At 41.5% G+C, this 20,793-nt stretch overlaps 3 protein-coding genes across 3 annotated transcripts; 2 read left to right on the top strand and 1 right to left on the bottom strand.

Moving 5' to 3' along the window:
* Nucleotides 1-287: 287 nt before the first annotated feature.
* Nucleotides 288-10,818, bottom strand: LOC136438974 (E3 ubiquitin-protein ligase RNF166-like). Its single transcript, XM_066434045.1, has 7 exons — nt 10,463-10,818; nt 8,638-8,794; nt 5,761-5,864; nt 5,330-5,444; nt 4,690-4,797; nt 4,203-4,300; nt 288-2,868 (listed from the first exon to the last, which is right to left on the bottom strand). Exons 1-6 carry the CDS (start codon nt 10,555-10,557, stop codon nt 4,238-4,240), a joined length of 642 nt encoding a protein of 213 aa, XP_066290142.1. The 5' UTR covers nt 10,558-10,818; the 3' UTR covers nt 288-2,868; nt 4,203-4,237.
* A 307-nt stretch (nt 10,819-11,125) lies between these two features.
* Nucleotides 11,126-15,801, top strand: LOC136438349 (kelch-like protein 2). Its single transcript, XM_066433115.1, has 7 exons — nt 11,126-11,528; nt 12,906-13,053; nt 13,475-13,660; nt 14,171-14,356; nt 14,766-14,891; nt 15,220-15,319; nt 15,650-15,801. The coding sequence occupies exons 1-7, from the start codon at nt 11,362-11,364 to the stop codon at nt 15,799-15,801; spliced, it is 1,065 nt and encodes a 354-aa protein (XP_066289212.1). The 5' UTR covers nt 11,126-11,361.
* Nucleotides 15,509-20,241, top strand: LOC136438972 (kelch-like ECH-associated protein 1). Its single transcript, XM_066434043.1, has 6 exons — nt 15,509-16,026; nt 16,486-16,586; nt 16,983-17,172; nt 17,533-17,698; nt 18,298-18,475; nt 19,236-20,241. The coding sequence occupies exons 1-6, from the start codon at nt 15,881-15,883 to the stop codon at nt 19,421-19,423; spliced, it is 969 nt and encodes a 322-aa protein (XP_066290140.1). The 5' UTR covers nt 15,509-15,880; the 3' UTR covers nt 19,424-20,241.
* Nucleotides 20,242-20,793: the final 552 nt, after the last annotated feature.

Below are 20,793 nucleotides of genomic sequence, written 5' to 3'. Positions count from 1 at the left end.
TACACATATGTTCAGTAAACTGTAGCTTTGTGGCTGGCTTAGCACCTAATGGACGGGCAAGTGCAAGAGCCGATCGACTGATTTCCTTCTAAGGCATGTGCAGGGTATTGACACCCGGGGCGTAATATTGATTTCCCCGCTGCTTTCCCTATCTTTATCTCATGATCTATGGCCTACACACCAAACCAAGGATGTCGTAAAACCCATGCATGTCGCTGTAAATATTCTAAGAATTGTCGGTCAAATCGTGGTTTTTCAAGTGATGCAAAAGTAACACTACACGAATGTTTGCAATTTCTATGGCATTCTAGTACCGATTTATTGGCAATGTCGTCACTACAATACATATCAAACTAAAATATTACTACAACAATGATCTAGTTGAAATATGTTCTATGTTAAGTGTGCATAATGATATTAATAATAACAGCAGTAATTTAGAAGACATGATATCTCTCCATTGAGAATAGTTAATATATTAGCATGATGAATAAATATAAATGCAATACCTTAAAAGCTAGTATTGTCCTATAGTTATGCAAAAAGTTAATCTTCAAGGAAATGTGTGAAACACAATAAGGATAAGACAGACATCTTTACGTGTATCTCTAAAACAATAATTGCCTTCTATTTACAAACCTTAGCACCAACATTATACATTCTACTGGCAACCTTTGCAAAGGGCATTTTGCTTACATCAACTCAGATGAACTGAAGCAATTTGAGCCCCACCCCCTCTAAATATAGAACGTCCTTTAGTAAAGGATTCGAGCTGAAAGTATACACAAGGACATATGGGATATACATGTAACAGATACATACAGAGGAACCATTTATTTGCACATACCCTTCTTCACTGATATAACAGCTTGGTCACATTCGTCGTAGGCTGTTGTACAATTTTGATGTCGTAGAATTTTCAAGCTGGCTGAGGCAGAACCAATCACCAACAAGGACGTAAAACAGCCCTTTCTGTAACAACTGAATTTTGTATTAAACATGTGCGACTTAACCTGACGAAATCGCACTCCTAGTGGCGGATACCGCCCCCTAGGGGTGGGGGTCATTAACCTCCGCCCGAGAGCTTGTGTAAACACAGGCTAATGTGCAACTGTCCCAAGAACACCCTCAGTTTGCGATCATATGACTATTGTACAATGAATGTGACCAGGCCATAACTTGGAAAGTCTGTAAGGAATGCTTGTGTCTGTATCTATAACATCTTTTATGATCAACTTTTACAACTTGAACTCTTTGTCATTTGCTACAACCTTGCATGAGTTAACCTTGTTTGGCCCATAACATGTCACATGCCCTTCATTTTCTGCACTCTTAACCTTTAGAAGAATGAAGCAGCCATTTAGCCACCAATTCTCTATTGGTTATGGGGTTTAGGTAGCAGGGAGAAGGTTAAATGACAAGGAGTAACAAAATTCAACTTGAGTCGTACTGATCGTTATCGTTATGGTTGTCAACCAGGCAGATATTTCATCTTAGAAATGGTAGTCTGATTAACTTAACAGCTTTTCTTTTTCACCTCATAACCACAGATGAAAGGATACATTCTGTGCAACTCTTTATATTAGTGACCTTTCAATGCTTTTCAACAAAGCCTTGCATTCAGCAGGAGACTATGACACACAAACAGTTCATAATTTTCCATCTTGACCTAGATAACAACCTTAACCCTTGTCAGCGCATCTCATAAGTACAGTATGCCAAACAGATACCAAACCCTCCAACAACGATACCTGCCTGATACCAGGAAACATCAGTATACAAGTACTATTTCTGACCCCATGGCTGTTTGTATTACTCTATTTACAACATGGATACACCTAACAATACAAAATATGATACCATTATCACCTATTAACATAATATACACATGTACATATGCTAACTCTACTATAACAACAGCTATCCCTGGGAAGTATATGCAGGCACACATTTCAGACTAAATTTCCCTAAGAGCAGATTAAGGTACTTATTAGTTCAATACTTTACCAGCAGTATTCTCAATGACTGACAAGTGACGAGGATTCAATTTTTTTCCACGCTGACTTGATTACGTGGATGACATCCGTGCGCGCATCATTTTTGCCCATTCTAACCCCACCCCAAGTTTACCACCACACTGTAAATTGGACGAAGAAGCTGCAAAATGACCAAAAATGTGAAAAAATACCTTTAAAAAACATTGGAAAACAGATACTACATTTGTTGTAAACTTACTTCTTGCAAAGAAGCTGAAAAATGACCAAATGTGTGAAAAAACTTTTAAAAACTATCGGAAAACAGATACTACATTTTGTTGTAAACTTACTCCTTGCACGAAAAACATTTCGAGCCCAAACGAAGTTTTCCAAAGTTTTCCAGGTGATGTGAAAGAAGATAAAGAATGTATTGTTTGGTATGTCTTATTTTCTTATAACTATATAAGATCAGTCATTTCTAAAACCTCCCTGACCACTCCCTGATTTCACAATGAAGGCAACATTTGTTTTGCCAAACTTCTATTTTGTCCCAAGCTCACATAAATTTTGTAGTGCAAAGAGGATGGCATCCACATAATCAATTCAGTATGGCCTCAGCATGAATCTTACATAGTTACGTTAAAACATAATTCATTGAAACAAAGTCTGAAACTTTATAGGATACGTCTGAGTTAGTCCATTTGCACAATATGTTAAGAGTAATTAGTTGATATTAAGTACAGTGAGATAAATAAAGTTTTTGATATAAGAAGTGTTGTCATGTTGAAGTGGTCTCCTCTCTGCCTCGTTGTTCGACATCTCCCTGTCCAGACTTCCATGGTGTTGGACAGGCCAGGCTTGCAGTCCATGACTCATCATTCAGCTTGTGGTCCTGATACGGGCAGAACATAGGTGTGAGTAAGTGTTTCTCAAAACAAAGGCACATGTAATGGAAGAAAATAGGGTGGCTAAACTTCAATCAATCGTTTGTAGGCATCAGGGCTTGTTGCATGGCGGCTACAGACATACATAGGTCTCTCCAGGTTTGTCTACTCTCCGCGTAGACCCTCCAGTCAGTTCTGGTGATCCCCAGTCCTTGGAGCTTAACTTCATACGCAGAGAAAAGACATGAAAATGTCGTTTGAATAGAATATGGCTCTTTGAACTTCCTGCTAATAAGAGGTCCATCCATGCACTAAGGTTGAAGGAAGGCAAAAATAAAGGCTTCTACATCAAAATATCTCCTACAGTCACTTTCATATTGTTCACAAGTTACAAGCTACTGTAAATCTTGAAACCTTCGCTGCAGTTTTATTTTTGCAATGACCTCTCCATCACCAACTCATGACATCATGAATACATCTCTCCTGTATGACTACTAACTGTACTTCAGAATTGTTTCAACCATGAATTTAAAATGCTGCAAAATATCATTTTCTCTCGTACTGCAAAAGCCACTGCAAAGTAAATGAATCTACAGTATTTAACGTTATACTGTACACAAGTTTCAAGCCATGCACCCCTCTTTGGCCTCCTCCATAATGTGCTTTTAAGGATCTTTAGATGTTCCTCTCCAGTGGAGTGCATCCCAGATAAAAGACCATAAGTGAGTAATGGTAGTAAAATCTACACAAGGGTCACCTGCACATGTGTCACAGGTCTATCAGATGAATATGAATGTATAATACAGCGTATTCAGGAAACATACGGTCTACAAAAATATTGCAGATTTCCAAAAACATCAAAGATATATAAGATTTGTTGGTTATGAATGTTTAAGTGACATGTGATCATCAGGCCTAGGTTGTGTTTCTGGTAACTCAACTGACACCAGCAACAGCCTGCCGACCCTAGCCTTTTTTTTTTGGTCAACCACTGGCCAGGCACATAAAATTTCTGATCTGACATCTAATCAATGAAATTCACAACAGAATTCCGAGTAGTCTTCAAAATTTTTGTACAGACTTTCTGTATTTCACACTCTGTCAACAGATTATAGATTTGAACAGCTGATATAAGAATGGATTCTAGACATTAGTAAAAAAAGAAAGTCCTTGCCTACCAACCCTAATATTTTCAGGAACGTAATCAGAAACACAACATTAATTTTCGTAGGCCTACTCTATCATCTACAAAATGTATTTGACTAAACTTCTTCTATCCTAATCTTATCTAGTAAGGGCAAGTTTATACATCTAAATGTAGATAACGTGCCTAGTAACTCACCATGTATAATAAGTAAGACTGCACGACCACTAGTACTATTCAGACAGAGATCTTCTGATAGCCTCCTCCAACATAGAATCATCATCTGCTTCAAAATCCTGCAGAATATCAGATATCCGCTACAGTCAGTATCTGTAGGCTACATAGTTGATACTTGACAAAACAAAAACAATGGTTTCTTGGATAGACAATAGAAATTTGCACAATATAGCATGACATAGAATACATTGCATACATTTTTATAGAACATGCTTTTAAAGCATGTGATTCACACAATTTTCATTCCTGCAATCCCAGCAAAAATCTTAAGTACAAACTAAAAGGAAATGAACACATAACATGTACATAGGCATCAGTACATATATTATATTCATTGTATGTAGTGATACCTATTTACATATAGAATGATAAAAATGTTTAAGATAAGCTAAAAAAGGATTTAGCGAAAGTGTAACATGTTCTGTGGGTGTACAGTGTCAACTCTTACCACATATGTGTCATATTCAAACTTGTGCCGGACATTCAGGTGACCGATAAAGTTAGCACTCTTGAAGCTGGGGTCTCCCCATGGCATGCAGGAGCATATAGGGCACACCTGTAGAAAAAAAACAGCATGTAATGTCATACTTTAGAAATTTCCCCCCATATTTCTGCTGTGGGATTACAAAAACAACAAAATCTATCACACCTGCCAGTATGTTGAACAAAAAAATATACGTATAAAAATTTGTTTAAAAAATTGTTTTAAATTCTCTAAAGGAATGCCATTAACAAACAAGAGCTATCTACCACTAAAAAATCATGACCATAGCATGTCCAGAACACAAGATATCAAAACCGGAAGTTCCGAAGCGGTACCATAGCAAGTTGCTAGGGGGCCCAAAATCTAATCAATTTGAGGTCTCACAAAAACTACCCACCTACCAAGACACCTATCAAGACAATCCATCCAGGCATTCTCGACTTATCATGTACACAGATGGACACACACACACACACACACACACACACACACACACGCACACACGCACACACGCACACACGCACACACGCACACACGCACACACGCACATACGAATGCTGACAAAAACCTTCTCTGCGGAGGTAATAATGGTTGTACAACTGACCACTTGTTTATTGTCGTCCCGGTGGGCGTCGTTGCAGTGCCTGACCAGAGCGGAACAGTCCAGATTCTTCAGTCCGCAGTACGGGCACATGAACGTGGAGCGGTTAGGCACATTGCTGGGAAGAAAACACAAGCAACAACGCATGGTCATGGGCTTTGTGTAGTACAAGAAAAGGGTCACAGAAAAACAGGTGGAATTCTTGGTATGTGTGCAATCATGATTCATGACTTCACTTCACAGTTCATCTGCGTTGGTAGAAGTCATTCTGAATCAAAGTTGAAAACTGCAATTGCCAACACAAAAATTGGACTTATCCAAATCATGTAATATTGAGTCCAGACCTGAACCCGAATCCCTGGACTTGAATCCGGACCTGAACCTGAACATGAGTTTAAGTATGCAGCACTTAACATGACAGAAGCTGATGTTACCTTGGAATGGGCTGAGAAGTGGGTGCCACTGGGGAGAACTTGGGCATGGTCTTGGTCAGCTTGGAACAGGAGGTATTGTGGGAACGCATCTTGGCCAAGGACATCTGAAAATTCAGTTCAAAAAGAATTCAGTTTGATATATGCAACATATCCTACCTATCCTATAAGAAATTCTACCATGCAAAAATACAAATTATGTCTAGGGACTAGTACATTGGTCGGCTGCTGCTGCGCAGGCTACTGCAAGTTTCCTCCTGTTGCTAGCAATACAGATTACATGAATCACATGGATGGTAAACTACACTAATTCCTCAATTGTATGGCATGAAGACTTATAAAGATCATAAAGTAGTAAATATTAGTCAGCGTGGGAAAGGTTATACATAATGGCCAGGTCATTGCGAACTATCCTAATTTTCACATACCATGCAATTTGTTCACAGAAGTCATAAAAAACAGAAAAGTGCACATCGATTTTTCAACTAAACATCATGCAAAACTCAAAAGAAGACTTACATGTACATGTATGAGGATCCAAGAATAAGAATAAAGATGAATATATCCATGGGGAGTACTTTGCAAACAATCTTAATTTTCACACAACATGAAAACTGTTCACGAAAGTCATAAAAACCAGAGAGGTGCACAATCATTTTTCAACTTCTTCACCCGTGAACCAAAAGACTTATGAGGACCCACGAATAAAAATGAAGTAATCATGGCGTAGGTTGCACCCCACACATTTGGCTGCGCCCGCGGGGTGTATTTAGCAACAGCGCTGTGACCTGGCCCGGCACCTTTGTGGCTCCTGATTTACAGTGTATTGATTTTGAAATCTTATCCTATTTATTTGACAACCCAAAGAAAGTCTGTAAGTACGTACCTAATGGTGGCAACTAGTCAGCGACTATCTACAATATAATTTTGTTTTCAACTATTAGCTTATTGGATGGCCATATACATAGCGTCTCTTTTAAGTTCTCTTCAACTTGACTTCTGTAATGAATCTTGAACTTAAGTGGCAAGATAAGCCCGTCACACAGTCAGTGAGCTTTTGCTGTATTTTTTTATCGCCAAACGGTCGCTGAATTAAAAAAATTGCCAGAGACCCAACCATATTTTTCACCCAAAAATCTACCCCATCACATTACACATGGCTCAGGGGACAACGAACATCGACGGACATAGGGCGATCTCTAAAAATCATGCGATGATCAAGAGGACACCGGGTGGATTACTGCCGAAAATTTCATTCAGAGCTCGATCACAGCTTCGTCGACCAGTCAAATTTCCTGCTGTGTGACAGGGGTATAACAATCCTGCTGGATACAGCCTTTTTATTACTTGCAAATTTGAAGGTTGCCAACTTTTACCTGCAATTTGGTTGCCTGCAAGAAATCAACAAAATTTCTTAAATTTAGAGAGGCCAAATTAAAGGTTATCGCTGTCAAAGTGTCAAGCTTTATTAGAATAGATTTCTTCCAAAAGGACCTGTTTTACTAGACTAGCTGTAATGTGCATATCCACCCTTGGCTATCATGAAATCACCACCTGAAGCATCTATTAGATACATTGATTTCCTTGTTGGAAGAATAAATACTCTGATTTTGAAATTTTCAAAGTGATTTTATTTTCAGGGTTTTCTAGTGACCTCTCCGCAGCAAAGTTATGACAAGTTTATGCATTACCAAATTGAATGTATTACTTTGCATTTAAAACACCACAAAAACCTCCTTTTCCCTCCTACTATGAAATAAAACAAAAATGAAAGGAAATGAATTTACAGTACTACAACAAAGAGGTACAAAGGGGGGTTTGGCATGACAGTGATGCTTCCTCCCATATGAACAGACAGCACTGGTACTCGCATGCTGTGATCTGCACTATATGTTGACTCGTAACCCTTTCCAGAGCCTTGTTTTTATCCCCGCAAATAACGTTCAGCTACCTTCATTAGTACCTGGTATTTTTGGACCTAGCTTGCAGATTGCAGGTGCCTATTTTGGGCCCAGTTGATATTTATGCAAATCCACGATATAGGCTGCCTGGAAGGGCTGGAATCAAATTGCCAATACAAGTGTGTATAAATATCATTAAAACTTACTTATATACACACTAAAATAAAGGCTGACTGTTCAAGGTGGGACAAAACATTGCAAACAAGAGTCTGGAGACCTCATACCTCCATGAAATATTCTGAGCCTTAAAGTTTGTAGATTTCTTGTTTATCTTATTTAACAATCCAATTAACCTTCAGCCTGCTGAGGTTGCTGTTTGGTACCAACTTTGCATTGGTTGTGGGGCTAGGCAGCAGGAAGAAGGTTAATAAGGCGGATAATATATCACTAGCAGAGCAGCAGGAACTGAATGACGTCAACATTCCCAGACAGAAATCAATTAATCAGCTCAGCAGAAAAATGCAGATTTTTTTTCATTAAGTCACAGCAAGTAAACTTCATGGATGACATCAGCGGCAGCACCTGCATTTTTTTTCATCTTATTTTTAAAAAAAGAAACAAAATTGGTTTCCTCTATCTACGGAGATGGTAAACATGTTACGAAAATGCCAAAAATGGGATCATATCTGTTGTGTGGTATTGGTAGACTTAATTGTAATGTACTTGTACCAAGTTGAAGAAGTTACACTAGCCTTGAAATTCAAGTTCGACTTGGTAAGTGATACTAGGCTACAACACTATTTTTTTCACTTCACAAGTTCTTGTTATGATGTTTATAACAGTATTATATTTTGAAAATTTAAGCATTTTTTCTTTCACCCATTTTGTTTTCTTTTCACACTCTGACATTAGATTTGGAACCTTGAGAGGACGTCATTCATAACATTGACTTGCTGTGGCCTTAAAGATTTTCCCGGACCTTTTTGCCACAGCCCTTACAGCTTCCCTTGGTGTTGTTGACCTGCTTGTCGATGGCGGAGTTCTTCTTGGCCTTATGCGGGTCGAACACCTCCCTGCACAGGGGGCAGTTTGGGGAGGCTAGCTGCAGACAGGGCGCGATACAGGACGAACAAAACCTGCGCGGGAGGAAGGTGGACAAAAAACTGTGAATTCATCAACATTCACAGTAGTATTATTTCTAGGAGGAGGTTTTTTGTGAGGTTTTAAATTTCTGGTGAAAACAATTATGGAATTACAACAGAAGTCATACAACGCAAAATTCGCAGTGTTATGAATTTGCGGTGGAGAGATCACAAAAAAAAAAAAACCACCAAGAAAGATTTACCAGAGTTGTCAGCTTGTTTAGGTCAAGTCTCCCACTTGAACTTGACATTGCAAACTTGACCTGAACAAGCTGACACCTATTCATCCCCCCAACACAGACATGCACAGTGAAATGTAAGGCCTAATAAACAACCTGTCATTATGATGAAGATTGACAGCTACATGTACATGCTGCAAATGTAAACTAGCCTTCAGTAAGTGCACCATAGCAAAGGGCATGTAATCTAATCTCCAAGCAGATATCTGCCATCCCAATATTCATCATGAATGGCTGATTTCACGTTATCTCCAAGCAGATGAAGAAACTCAAGTTATTGGTTTCGCAGAGCCATTTTTTAAAGGCCTGCTGCTCTGCAGAACTGATCAGAGAGCTTAAGAAAATGTTACAATTTTGCCTTTCTACAATTTTGCCTTTCTAAATCTGCTTGGAGATTGAAATCTGACATTGATGATGAATATTGGGATGGCAAACTGTAAAGTGTTTGAGCTGCCACATTTTTCTGACATGCATCCATCCAATGGATGATAAACACTATAGTAAGTATACATTAGGATTTTCCACCCCAATATCTGCTTCGATATTGAGATAACGAGCAAAACTTCACCATTACTGTAATAGTGTAAATGCATTTTAAAAAGTCTGGTTTTAAATTCACGGAAGGGAGAAAATGGAGTGTTTGCGATGGTTTTAAGTTTGTGTTTCAGACAATAGTAGACAAGGGGGTAGAAAACATTTTGCGGTAGTTTTAAGTACGCAGCGAAGAGCTTATTTTTATTATATTACTGCGAAATCCTCGAACATTTCCGCATTTACAGTATACTGTTACTTTTACTGGCTTAAAACGTATGCCATATAACGTCCTTGATGTAATTAGTCGATGACTGCTGGACACATTAGTCCAATCACACCTGGAAAAGATTTCAAGATCACTTTCCATTTTCTTTAATGTCCCACAGAGGCACAATTAATCTTTCTGACATCTTCGGATCCAATAATCTAATCATTAACATTAATGGGAAAGGTTTTGGTATGGATTGTAGATTTCCTGCAAACCCAGTTACTTAAATGTTTTACACTTTTCCTATACTAAATCCATTCTGCCCCCCTCCCCATTTTCTTCGGCTATGCCATTGTTCTGTGAAAACTGTGATCATGCTATATCCTTGATTTCACAAGGAAGAGACGGAAATGAATGCAGCCCATGTATCATAATGATGAGGTGACTTGTAGGCGTAAACACACTGATTAATGCTGTCACCTTGCACCCGAGGCTGGGAATCAAAGACTTCGATTTTCGTGCGGACAAAACCGCTGGCTGAATCTATACCCGATACAACCAATCTGTCTGGCATGTCATGTGGGAGGAAAGGATATTATAACGGGCCCGCTTGGTTTAATAGCTGGAGCAAGCTTGCAACGTTGATTCAAAGGCCCACGAAAAAAAACGGCAAGAACTTACGTGTGGCCACACGACGTCATAACAGGCTTTAGAAAGATCTCGAGGCAGATGGAGCAAGTCAGAGCATCTATAGTCGGTTCCCCGCCGGTGGCCATCGCAGAGTCGTCCGGAATCGGCCAAGGAATACGCTCCAAATTCCTTTGTTTTGGTTCCTTTCGTTTCGAGAGGGTCTGAGTGACGAAATCACTTCCGGACTGCAGACTATTTCCGGTTTGCCTCGTTTTAGGTGTGCGCTAAACTTTGACCTCTTTGAATTTCTGGCGCGAAATTCTTTCCCCGACTGGACCATTGGAATTCTACATATGTTGGGCAGTTTCAAGTGATGATTTTGGTTTTGGTTATTTGCAACTGTAGACTGAATTTGAGCTTTTGATGCTAGCATTAATGGAAAGAATACAATGTACTTAAATCGGGGTTGGATTCAATAGGACTACTACTACTACTATTCAATAGGACTGTCCAATTGTCGCTTGGGGACGGTACATGTAGGAAGTTAGGAACCAATTCGAGAAAAAAACGCAGGGATTGGGATTGTCAAAAATTATTTTGACGAAAGAATGAAATGGATTTAAAAAATCGAAACGGCAAAGTTAAGGAAACATTTCTGGCTGTACCTCCGTACGTTTACTTGGAACTCTACATGGAATATCCAGAAAAAGTCTATCTACGCGCTATTGTAACTTGTAATCGCATGGGTCCAGTGCAGTAGATTGAAACCTGACAGGATAGAACCGATACTTTCTCGTCACCTGATCCCACTAATCTTTACTGATGCAAACATTGCTTTGTAAACATAAAAGAGGGGGCCGGGCATGGTGTTGTCGAAAGGGTATAGCTACTAATAAAGCTGGACTCATCGACCCATCCAAAATGGGACGAACTAATCTGGATCAGCCCGCATGTGGTGCTATATAAAGCCGTGCCCGGTGTCAAGGGAAGATAAAATGGACCCTCTGATAGCAGAACACAGTGTGGCGGTGTTGGATAAACTGCGTCAGCACAGGCAAAATGGACTCTTCACGGACATCACGCTCACCGTGGGGAAAACGGTCTTCCCGGCACACAGGTGAGATGTTACAAAAGACCCAAAGTACAAAAGCTACGCCCATAGAGTACGGAACACATCAGCAGCTTTAGCCTTGATGTCAGACTCTTTCCAGGCCAGCTCATCTGTTCTAGGGCCAACATGCTCCTAAGGAAATTCTACCTCAGCCACCCCTCCCCTACCGTCTCCGGAGCTAGACCCTGAGTCAGGAAAGACCCGTGGTAAAATTTCACTTGGTGGCATATTGACACTAGAGCCGAGGAGCTGGTCTGTAAAAGCCCTGGAAACAGTCTACATCGTCCAGGCTACATTTAATATGCTTTTAAACATATGTTTTTTAACTTTAAAAAGTTAAACGGACCATCAAAACAATACAGATTACGAGTCTCGGGCTCTGTCCTGTTGTTTTATGACCCACATTAAGGGGTATTTTGCCCACAAGGCACTAACACCCTGAACTGGCAATCAGCCTTGTGTCTGTAGAACGGTAGCGTTTGTTTACAACGGACACATATTTGGCACGACATGCCCAGTGCAGATAGCAGTTTACTGTCAGTGAATAAAATATGTCCATCATCATCATGACTACACAGCTGGGTTTTTTGTCGTGAAAGGTCGATTTTCTGTACCCTACAGCTGTTGTGCGATGATTGCGTTGTTTTACTGTGATTTAACGTGTACTAAGCTACCACAAGCGTAGTAGAATAAACTATCACCGGTTTCTGAATCACTCCGGATACGAACGCAGCATGCGTAAAGCAGCGTGCCATGTTGGGTCAGTCGTCGTCATGGAATGATACGACACAGCTTGAAGGACAAATGGCGAGGGTGATGCATCCTTGTCATACAGCATATCAATGACAAAATCCGATCTATTAAAAATCAACTTGGCAAATGACAAAAGGAATCCTTCAAACCCCACGTTTAAAAATTGAAAGCGGTCCGTTTAATTAGAATACTGCGAGTCCACAATATTTTCCCGACGTTTATCTGCTGTCAATCATTGTTAGTTCCCCAGGAAACAAAGATGACAGAACAGCTAGCTATCGTAGTGTATTGTCCTTCGTAGTGAAACATAAATATGGAGTAAAAAGTTATATGTTGTTTGTGTAGTCTCCCTCCTATGTAATCTCCAAGCAGATATAGAAAAAGGCAAATCTTCCTGTTCCCCGGGCTTTGAGCCTTCCTAGCCTCTGCCAGGCTCCACAGGTCGCTGGAAAAAATAGCCAATTTCTACTATTTTTCCAGCCATCCGCAGGGCTTGGTAGAGGCTAGAGCCTTCCTACGATAGGCAATGTATACGGTCTTGGCTCAGAGATACTATTTTTGTCGTCTTCACGATTTTGAAAGCGGAAGATCTGCTTGGAAATTCTCTCTCATCTACTGCTTTCCCCCCAGGAATGTCCTGTCCGCGTCCTGTCCGTACTTCGAGGCGCTGTTCTCGTCGCAGATGTCGGAGAGTCGGTCCGACAACATCCCCATAACCTTCACAAGTCCGCAGGCCATGGAGGCCATACTGGACTATCTGTACATAGGTAGAATTGAGGTACAGTTGTCTCTTTTACAACTAAGATATACCGACGCTCTGTCCAGACATAAAGGCGCTTAGGGCCCGGTCACATTCGTCGTGCGCAATCTAGGCCGCAAAATAAAATGTAGGCCGCAATTTAGGCCGCAATCCAGGCCGCAATCTAGGCCGCAAAGTAAAATGTAGGCCGCAATCTAGTTGATGTTTTTTATGCGTTTTAGTCCTTTTACATTGGTTTTTGATTTAGCAACACTGCGGTTTCCGATACTCTGTTCAGCAGGGCTTCATTTGCAAATGCGTCGCGCGTCAGTGTGAGTGCTAGGGGAAACTCGTCGGAAACTTGCCAAGTCGTCGCCACTTTTAGTCGCCAACTAGTTGCATCTCAGTGAGAGGAGCCCTTAAGCAAAAAGCCGAGGTAAATCTCTGTCTTACTCTATAGGTTGCCCCTGACAATGTTGAGGAGGTGCTGATGGCCGCGGACCAGCTCCTGTTAACCAGCCTGAAGAACATCTGCTCGGAGTTCCTGCAGGAGAACCTCACCATCAAGGACTGCCTGTACATCAAGGTGTTGGCGGATCTGTACGGCCTGGAGGAGCTCTTCCAGAGGGCCAGCAAGTTCATACAGGTGAAGGGTACTCCTGGAAGGTATTTTTGTTTTGTTTCGCACAACCGTTTTACCGCCTTTAGACGTAACACACCAGATGTACAAGTACACGCTGCGTAAGACCGGACTGTAAGGTTTGATCCACTCACCCCGGGATAGACCCCTACTCTTATCGATAAGTGCGGTGGGATCTTTAACGTGCTAAAGCCCTCAAAGACGGGGCCTCAGACTTTATGTCCCATCCGAGAGGACGTCCACATTTTGTGGAACTCGGGGGAGAGTGAAATGTCTAGCCTGGTAGGTAGAAACGTTGACTTCTATCCTTCTATAGAGTCGTACAAAGTTAATGGAGAGAAGAAGATTGCTAGAGCAAAAGAAAGTTGCATGGAGAAACAATCGTCATTCATCTCCGTACTTGTTAGGCCATGTGAAATATCAAAATCGACGATATATATACGTACATTCTTTAAATATGAGTACCATGAAAACAAAGTCATTGTCGTAATAGAGACAAATCACTTCGGCCCCCAGGACTATTTTGACGCAGTGATCTGTAACGACGACATGATGTTAGCTTCTTTCGAGACGATTCTGGAACTGATCTCGGATGACAAGGCGCGGGTCCTTAAAGAGGAGTCCGTGTTCGAGACTATCGTCAGATGGACGGAGTACGACCTGTCCAACAGGAAAGAGTACTTCCCCAAACTGATGGGGCAGGTATGTACAATGCTTGCACTGACATCCGTTGATTAATTAACAAATTGCTCAATACAATACCTACCTTCTGAATTCTAAGATTGAGACCTTTCGGAAATTAAACACAGTGACAAAGTGAAAAACCATCCACTGCTCCTACTGCCTCAAAAGTGCTATGGGTGTTAATGTGAGGAAAATACCATTTTTTACCACTACAATGGACGTTACAATGTGTATTCGTTCTCTGAGATGATGTTGCTACTGCGATAACATCCCACTGCCCCTACTGCCTCAAAGGGCTATGGGATGTTTAGTGTAAGGAAAATCCAATTTTTTCACTTCAATGGAACGGTACAATGTGTACTCTTTCTTTGAGATGATATTGCTACTGCGATGACAAGTGTTCTCACGGTTGTTATCCTGTTCTCAGGTTAGACTGGTTCAGCTGGACGAGAAGTATCTACTGGACACGGTACAGAACCACCCTCTAGTGAAGGACTGTAAGGACTGCAGGGAGTACCTGCTCGAACTCATGAGGTCCTACGTCATGTCAGAGGTACGGACTAACATATACAGCTCTCTTCAGGCTTGGAAAGTTTCCCACGAGGTCACACTCATCATCTAATTAAGAAGATTCAGCCATAAACATGTACGTGGCAAAACCTAGAATAACGTATCTGTGTACATATCACCGCCACTTAGACTCATTCTCGCCAAAACACACTCGAGACTTCACAACATAATACAGAGGGATTAAACTGACAACTAGTATTTCTTCCTTTGTTGAAGACGAAGTCCACGTTTTAGCTGCTGAGATTATGCTTGTCCTTGTTTATCATTCTCTGTTTTTGTTTTGATCGTATTTATCGTCGTTTTGTTTTCAGATTGACCCCAAAACCGAGTTGTCCGATAGTGTCCGTTTAAAACCCCGCCAGGGCCGGCTGACCAAGGTGGTGGTGACTGTAGGAGGGGAGTCAGAGGAAGGCAAGGACACTGTCCACCTTAAAGCTTCTTTTTTTTTTCAAAACGAGTTACATTCTGGCCTGGTAAGTTTTGATAAGTTCATTTTACCGGATTAGGACTGGACGGTGTACCACAAGTCTAAGATTGTCAAAAACTCAGAGACGAACGTCCCAAACTACGAGATTGAAAGGTTCGTTTTTGTTTGCAACAATGTATCTCGATGGCCAATTGACTAACGCAGAAGGGTTTTAAATTCTCCTCAGCCATTTCTTCGACTGCTCGAATTGCCTTTCGTATTGCTGAAGATTACATATGACTAACATCATTAAACGTTGTTGGATGTCTCTGTAGCTCAACCAGGGATGTCCCTGCAGCCAATTGGTAGCGGCTTCACAGTTGAGCTTCCTGGTTCCAATGAGTTGGTAACTGGGAGATCCCGGTTCGAATCCGGGAAGGCCGGTATCCTCAGTTGGAGCTTTTTGGGTCTTTCGGAAGAGACGTAACAACAGCCTCATTACTCAAATGGGTACCTACTGGCTGTGATAATAAAACCTGGTGAACGTTGTTGAATTTCTAGGTTCTATGAAGACAGTGAACGGATTCGTTATTGATGAGAACCGCTGGGTGGCGCTGCCGGACCTGCCGATGCCTGTGTTCGGCCACGCCATCGCCCTGCTGGACGGGTGTGCGTACGTCGTCGGCGGGACTTGTGCACGATCCGTCTATAAGTAAGACACGCGCATCTCGTGTTAGATATGTCATTTTATCTGCGCTTACGAAAATGTCTTTTCATCTATTCCATCATGTCATGCATGAAGTTCGGATTTTGTGAAAGGACGGGGTGACGTTTTTGTTCGTCCCAACAAGCAAATTTCCGTCCAAGAACGGACGGTGGGAAGGATGGGTCCTGGAGACAGCCCTCATTTTGTTCTCACAACCCAAGAACTAATCAAAGAGCCCACAAATTCAAACGTATGTTGTTCGCAAAAGAATAGTTGTGCCGGCCAGGAGAGGTTACCAATCAAATGTTGTTTGTTTGAATGTCCATGCGTACGTTTTTTTCTAACAGAATACTATAACTGAGTGCGTCATTGCATTCACCGGATAGGTACAAATATTTTCAATAGAGAAATGTACTTTTGTGTTTGTCACCGGTCTTATTGCTCTTACCACATTTTGTCCCACAGATATGACCCACTGAACAACTCCTGGACATCAGTAGCTGACATGAACATCCCCCGACTGCTACTGTCCGTAGTGGTCTGCGACAGACAACTGTATGCAATAGGTGAAACTACAGCAACTCGTTGTTATATGCTTTGAAATAGCCCTGCTGATATTTAAATCATTTCGTGCTCGGTTACCTGTAGATTATCTCTATCATATAAAGCAGGCGTATCTTTAAGTCCGTCGAAACTGACTAGATTCAGTGGTTGCTTAGGCCAGCCTTGACACGACTTAACTCACTCCACCCAGGTGTAAAAATGGGTACCTGACTTCAGTTGGGGAGGTAAAAGGTGGTGGAAAGAGAGGGATGGGTTCCGCCTTCAAATGCTGTGCCCTAGACACAGTGGCTAACGACCCAAAAAGGCTATGAAGCTAAAAGTTTACCTTTTTACAGTGATTCTGCCACACTGACAGAAATTGTTTCCAATTCAGATGCTGAAGGTTGTTGTTTCCCCAGGTGGCTGTATATCCTCAGAGATGTTCCTGGACTCCGTGGAGATGTACGACCCTCAGGAGGATGACTGGCAGCTGATCGCCAGCATGCAGACCCCCCGCTGTCTCACCCAGTGCGTGGCGAAGGATGAGAGGCACATCTACACTGTCAGCGGGTGGAGGGGCGGCACCAACATCAGTAACGCCATAGAGAGGTGCTGTTATAACGTTTCTGAAAAACTTCAATTTCATTAGCACTGTAACGTTACACGCAACGACCGGGAAGTCTGATTCTAACTGTTCATCACAGCCATCTGTTCAACCAATGAGAGAATGGCAATTATTGGTTCGACCAATGACTTCGACGGTTGTTGCATGTCCGTCATATAGCTACACACTTATGTTTTCACGGAGGTGGGCTAGGCTATGGGATCGCGAGCGATTCTTCCTTCTTTCAAATTAAATCTTTCCCTTTCATGTGTGTTTATACATATGTATATTTCAGTTCAAAAACGTTTGAGCAAAAATGTGTCTGTACTGTTAAATATTACCTCTTTCCCCGACATGGCTCACAGATATGACCTCAGAGACGACACCTGGTCGCTGCTGCCTCCCTATGAAGAACCCTTTCCCATCATCCCCCACATCATGTTGCTAGGCAACAGCATCCACATGACCTTCCTCGGGCAAAAGGTTCTTCACTTCAACACCGAGGACAACACGTGGAAACTGTCGAAAGAGGTTATTCATTGGGCGCCATGCCTTTCTTTCTTTGTCAATCTTTTCCTGTAAACTGTCACATGTGCTACTGCAAACGGGGAAATTTTCGCGGGTTTTTTATTTCGTGGTAGGGAAAAAATGGAGTGGTCGTGGTTGAAACAAGAAATAGGCAGGCATAAGGCAAAAAGAATGTCGATGGTTTAAAGTTACCTGTCTGTGGTTGCTGTATTTGCATTGTTTCAAAAACAACGGAGAGATACTTCGACAAATAATACAAGAGTAGGGTACATCAAATTGACATCTATTGCAAGAGGAAAATGACCAGGTGTTCTATGAACTTTCCACTGAACGTTCTTGATTACCGCTTTAGAACAGAAAAAGAACGAGCCAAACCATACATCAAATTCTACTAACGTTACACCACTTCCACGTTACATCTTACCATTATGCAATATTCGCTTAAATGCGGACGCACACCAAGACAAACAAACAACCCCCCCCCCCCCACACACACACACGCACACGCTCACACACATACATACCCACAAACTTATCACAATACTTACATTTTCCTGGAGGGTAATAAGTCAGAGGCGGAGGTAATGAATGTCCCTTCACAGGTTGTCCCTGCCATACCCCGTGAACCCGCTAGGAGGTACCCTGCGGCCTGTATGGACAGCGGGGACCTATTCGTGTGCGGAGGGAGAACACGTGATAAGTTACTGGATACGGGGTTCCTGTATGTCGGCGCCGTGAAGGAATGGTACGCCATTGCTAAGATGGGCAAACCAACAACAGGTAAGACATCGCCTTTGTAAGCAAACTAGAAGTGGTAGCTCAGCTTTACAGACAAGGCAAGCAGTTACCTCTGGGAAGGAGGTTAACTTCCGACAGTGGTACTGTTTTTGGCTGTGTATATGTGCTCGTACCTGTAACCCAAGATCTTTATGAATTTTGGTACGTGGGTAGTTATGAGGTCCCGAAGAAACATGGTTCCTAGTTGGGTTCCAAGCAACTTTTCCTGGTATGACATTAAGAAATCTACAAAATAAATTTTCTCGTTAAATGTTTTCTCTGATGCCAGGTACAAACAACTTACCTGATCATCCGAGGGCACTCAAATCCTAGGCAATTCCAAATTTATGAAATATATTTTACTGTGTGTTCTGGGCTTCTGGCTAAACTTAAATGACTAAGCGATAGTACATAATACTATATGATGAAAACTTCAAGTAAGAAAGTGAACACTTTTAGCTTGTCCAACGAACAGAGATGAAAAATTCTATTCATGAATTGTGATAAGCAAATAATCTTTTAATGATTGTAAGCTACAGCCAGCAGCGAACCACGTTGTTAACATACGTTGTATGTATGCATGCACATGATCTGAAAATGATTTCATCAGGTTGGTAGAACATAGGATACTGGAGATTCTTTTAACACAACCTGTAACGAATGACAGCCACCGAAACGTCACCAGGTGAGAATTAATGGTTGTGATAAAAGAATCTCCAGTATCCGTGTACATCATGTTCCCATCCGTCCTCCGTCCCGACAGGTGCTGTGTGTGCGGTCACTCCCATCCCGTACGAGTTTGTGAAGGCGTCGGACAAACCCAGACCTACAGAGAAGGCCTCTCAGACAGACGCAGCGGAGGGAACAGAAGAAGGGAGGGAAGAAGAGGAAAGAGAAGGGGGAGGGGGGCATGAGGACTCTGGGGCTGTGGTAGGGGTACCTGAACAATGAGCTGGAAAAAGTATGATTTGCGTATATTCTACAATCAACATACAGAGATTGATTATGAAGAATCTATACTGTTCTCCAACTAGAAAAAATTGGATTCACCAGAATTTACGACTGAATCGCTCAAGACACGTGACTTTACGTACGTGTGACGTCACAAAGGGTCAAAGGTTGTTTGAAGTCGATATCGGCCCCCGCACCAGATGTCAAAAATTCCGGTGAGTCCTTATTTTTAGTTGACATACAGTTCAAATTTATTGTAATTTACCAATTCAGATGGATTTTCATGCTAATTCAGAGATTGACCCAGTCTCTTTGTGGTAAACTAGGAGCTTTCATAAAAATTGATATTTCATCAATGATAAGATTCAATTATGTTTCTATCTTTCCAACTGCTTATATGTATATATATATATGTTTATATATATAAGATGTTAACCTATAAATCATAGTGTATATAATATAGAGTTGAAAATGAGATGAGGAAGAAAAGCCAGGCGGGAAGTTCCGTATATGATGTAGAGAGAGACTGTGCCATGGGGCAAGTAAGTTGTGTTGTTTTGCAAGGTGTGTTGTAGTCAAGGCTTTGCTTTGTGCTTTTGTAGGATGACTGAAAATAGAGATGATAAGATCTGGAGGAAGGTTCATATTTGAATGAGGAGTCTATAAAAATAAATGATTGCTATCTTTATAACACTTACATTGTAGGATCTTTACTGGTAGGATCAGCGAAAATGCTAACCATTTTAGCCCCATTTCTGATAGCAACAAGATTTCTCAAAGATGTCCATTCATTCAATAGAATCCGAATCATCAACGAATCTGCCTGAGACTTTTGCATCTGGAATGAAACCACCTTTCCCGCTTCTTTTAAGCTTGAGGACACGGTAGTTAAATTGACATGGAAACAATTCGTCTTCTGCCCGAGCCACGGGGCCATTTCTCGTCCTTGCAGTTAAGATCACGGTGGTTTATTGTTTTGCCAGATTGGTGTCAATTGACCCTTACCAGAAATCGTCACGGATAATGGTGAACTAGCGTTATCATCATAAGCCTGTTTATTACACTTCACAATGATATCAAATTTGTCATGATCCTGCTGTATTCGCAAGTCGAACATCAGAGCTGTAAGTGAGTGAAATTTAAAACCAAGTTTCTGAACTTTTTGTGCTAAGTTTACATACATAAACTTATAACTGTGATAGCATCCAAAACGTACTCCTTGTGTTTTCCTGAGGTAACGCCCACTTACGACGTCAGCTGACGCAGGCGTCGTGTCAGTAAAGTAATAAGTCTGCCCTGTTCACCTCACGCTCGTCAGTGTCGAGGAGCCGGGGCTTCTGCACTAACGTCTCACTCACAGGTGGTCGTAA

Source organism: Branchiostoma lanceolatum, chromosome 7 (assembly GCF_035083965.1).
Source record: "Branchiostoma lanceolatum isolate klBraLanc5 chromosome 7, klBraLanc5.hap2, whole genome shotgun sequence".
NCBI lineage: Eukaryota > Metazoa > Chordata > Leptocardii > Amphioxiformes > Branchiostomatidae > Branchiostoma > Branchiostoma lanceolatum.
The sequence above is the reverse complement of the archived record's forward strand: the minus strand, read 5'-3'. Positions and strand labels throughout refer to the sequence as shown.

Bases quoted from the DNA above. Each gene is read 5' to 3' on its own strand.
- LOC136438349 (XM_066433115.1), top strand. From the start codon at position 11,362: ATGTGGTGCTATATAAAGCCGTGCCCGGTGTCAAGGGAAGATAAAATG. The intron at 13,054-13,474 runs GTACAGTTGTCT...CTTACTCTATAG, and splicing joins TGTACATAGGTAGAATTGAG to GTTGCCCCTGACAATGTTGA. The intron at 14,357-14,765 runs GTATGTACAATG...TCCTGTTCTCAG, and splicing joins TCCCCAAACTGATGGGGCAG to GTTAGACTGGTTCAGCTGGA.
- LOC136438972 (XM_066434043.1), top strand. From the start codon at position 15,881: ATGAAGACAGTGAACGGATTCGTTATTGATGAGAACCGCTGGGTGGCG. The intron at 16,027-16,485 runs GTAAGACACGCG...TTTGTCCCACAG, and splicing joins TGTGCACGATCCGTCTATAA to ATATGACCCACTGAACAACT. The intron at 16,587-16,982 runs GTGAAACTACAG...TTGTTTCCCCAG, and splicing joins CAGACAACTGTATGCAATAG to GTGGCTGTATATCCTCAGAG.
- LOC136438974 (XM_066434045.1), bottom strand. From the start codon at position 10,557: ATGGCCACCGGCGGGGAACCGACTATAGATGCTCTGACTTGCTCCATC. The intron at 5,865-8,637 runs GTCCGGGAAAAT...CTGAATTTTCAG, and splicing joins GTAAGGGCTGTGGCAAAAAG to ATGTCCTTGGCCAAGATGCG. The intron at 4,301-4,689 runs GTAAGAGTTGAC...GATATTCTGCAG, and splicing joins TTGAATATGACACATATGTG to GATTTTGAAGCAGATGATGA.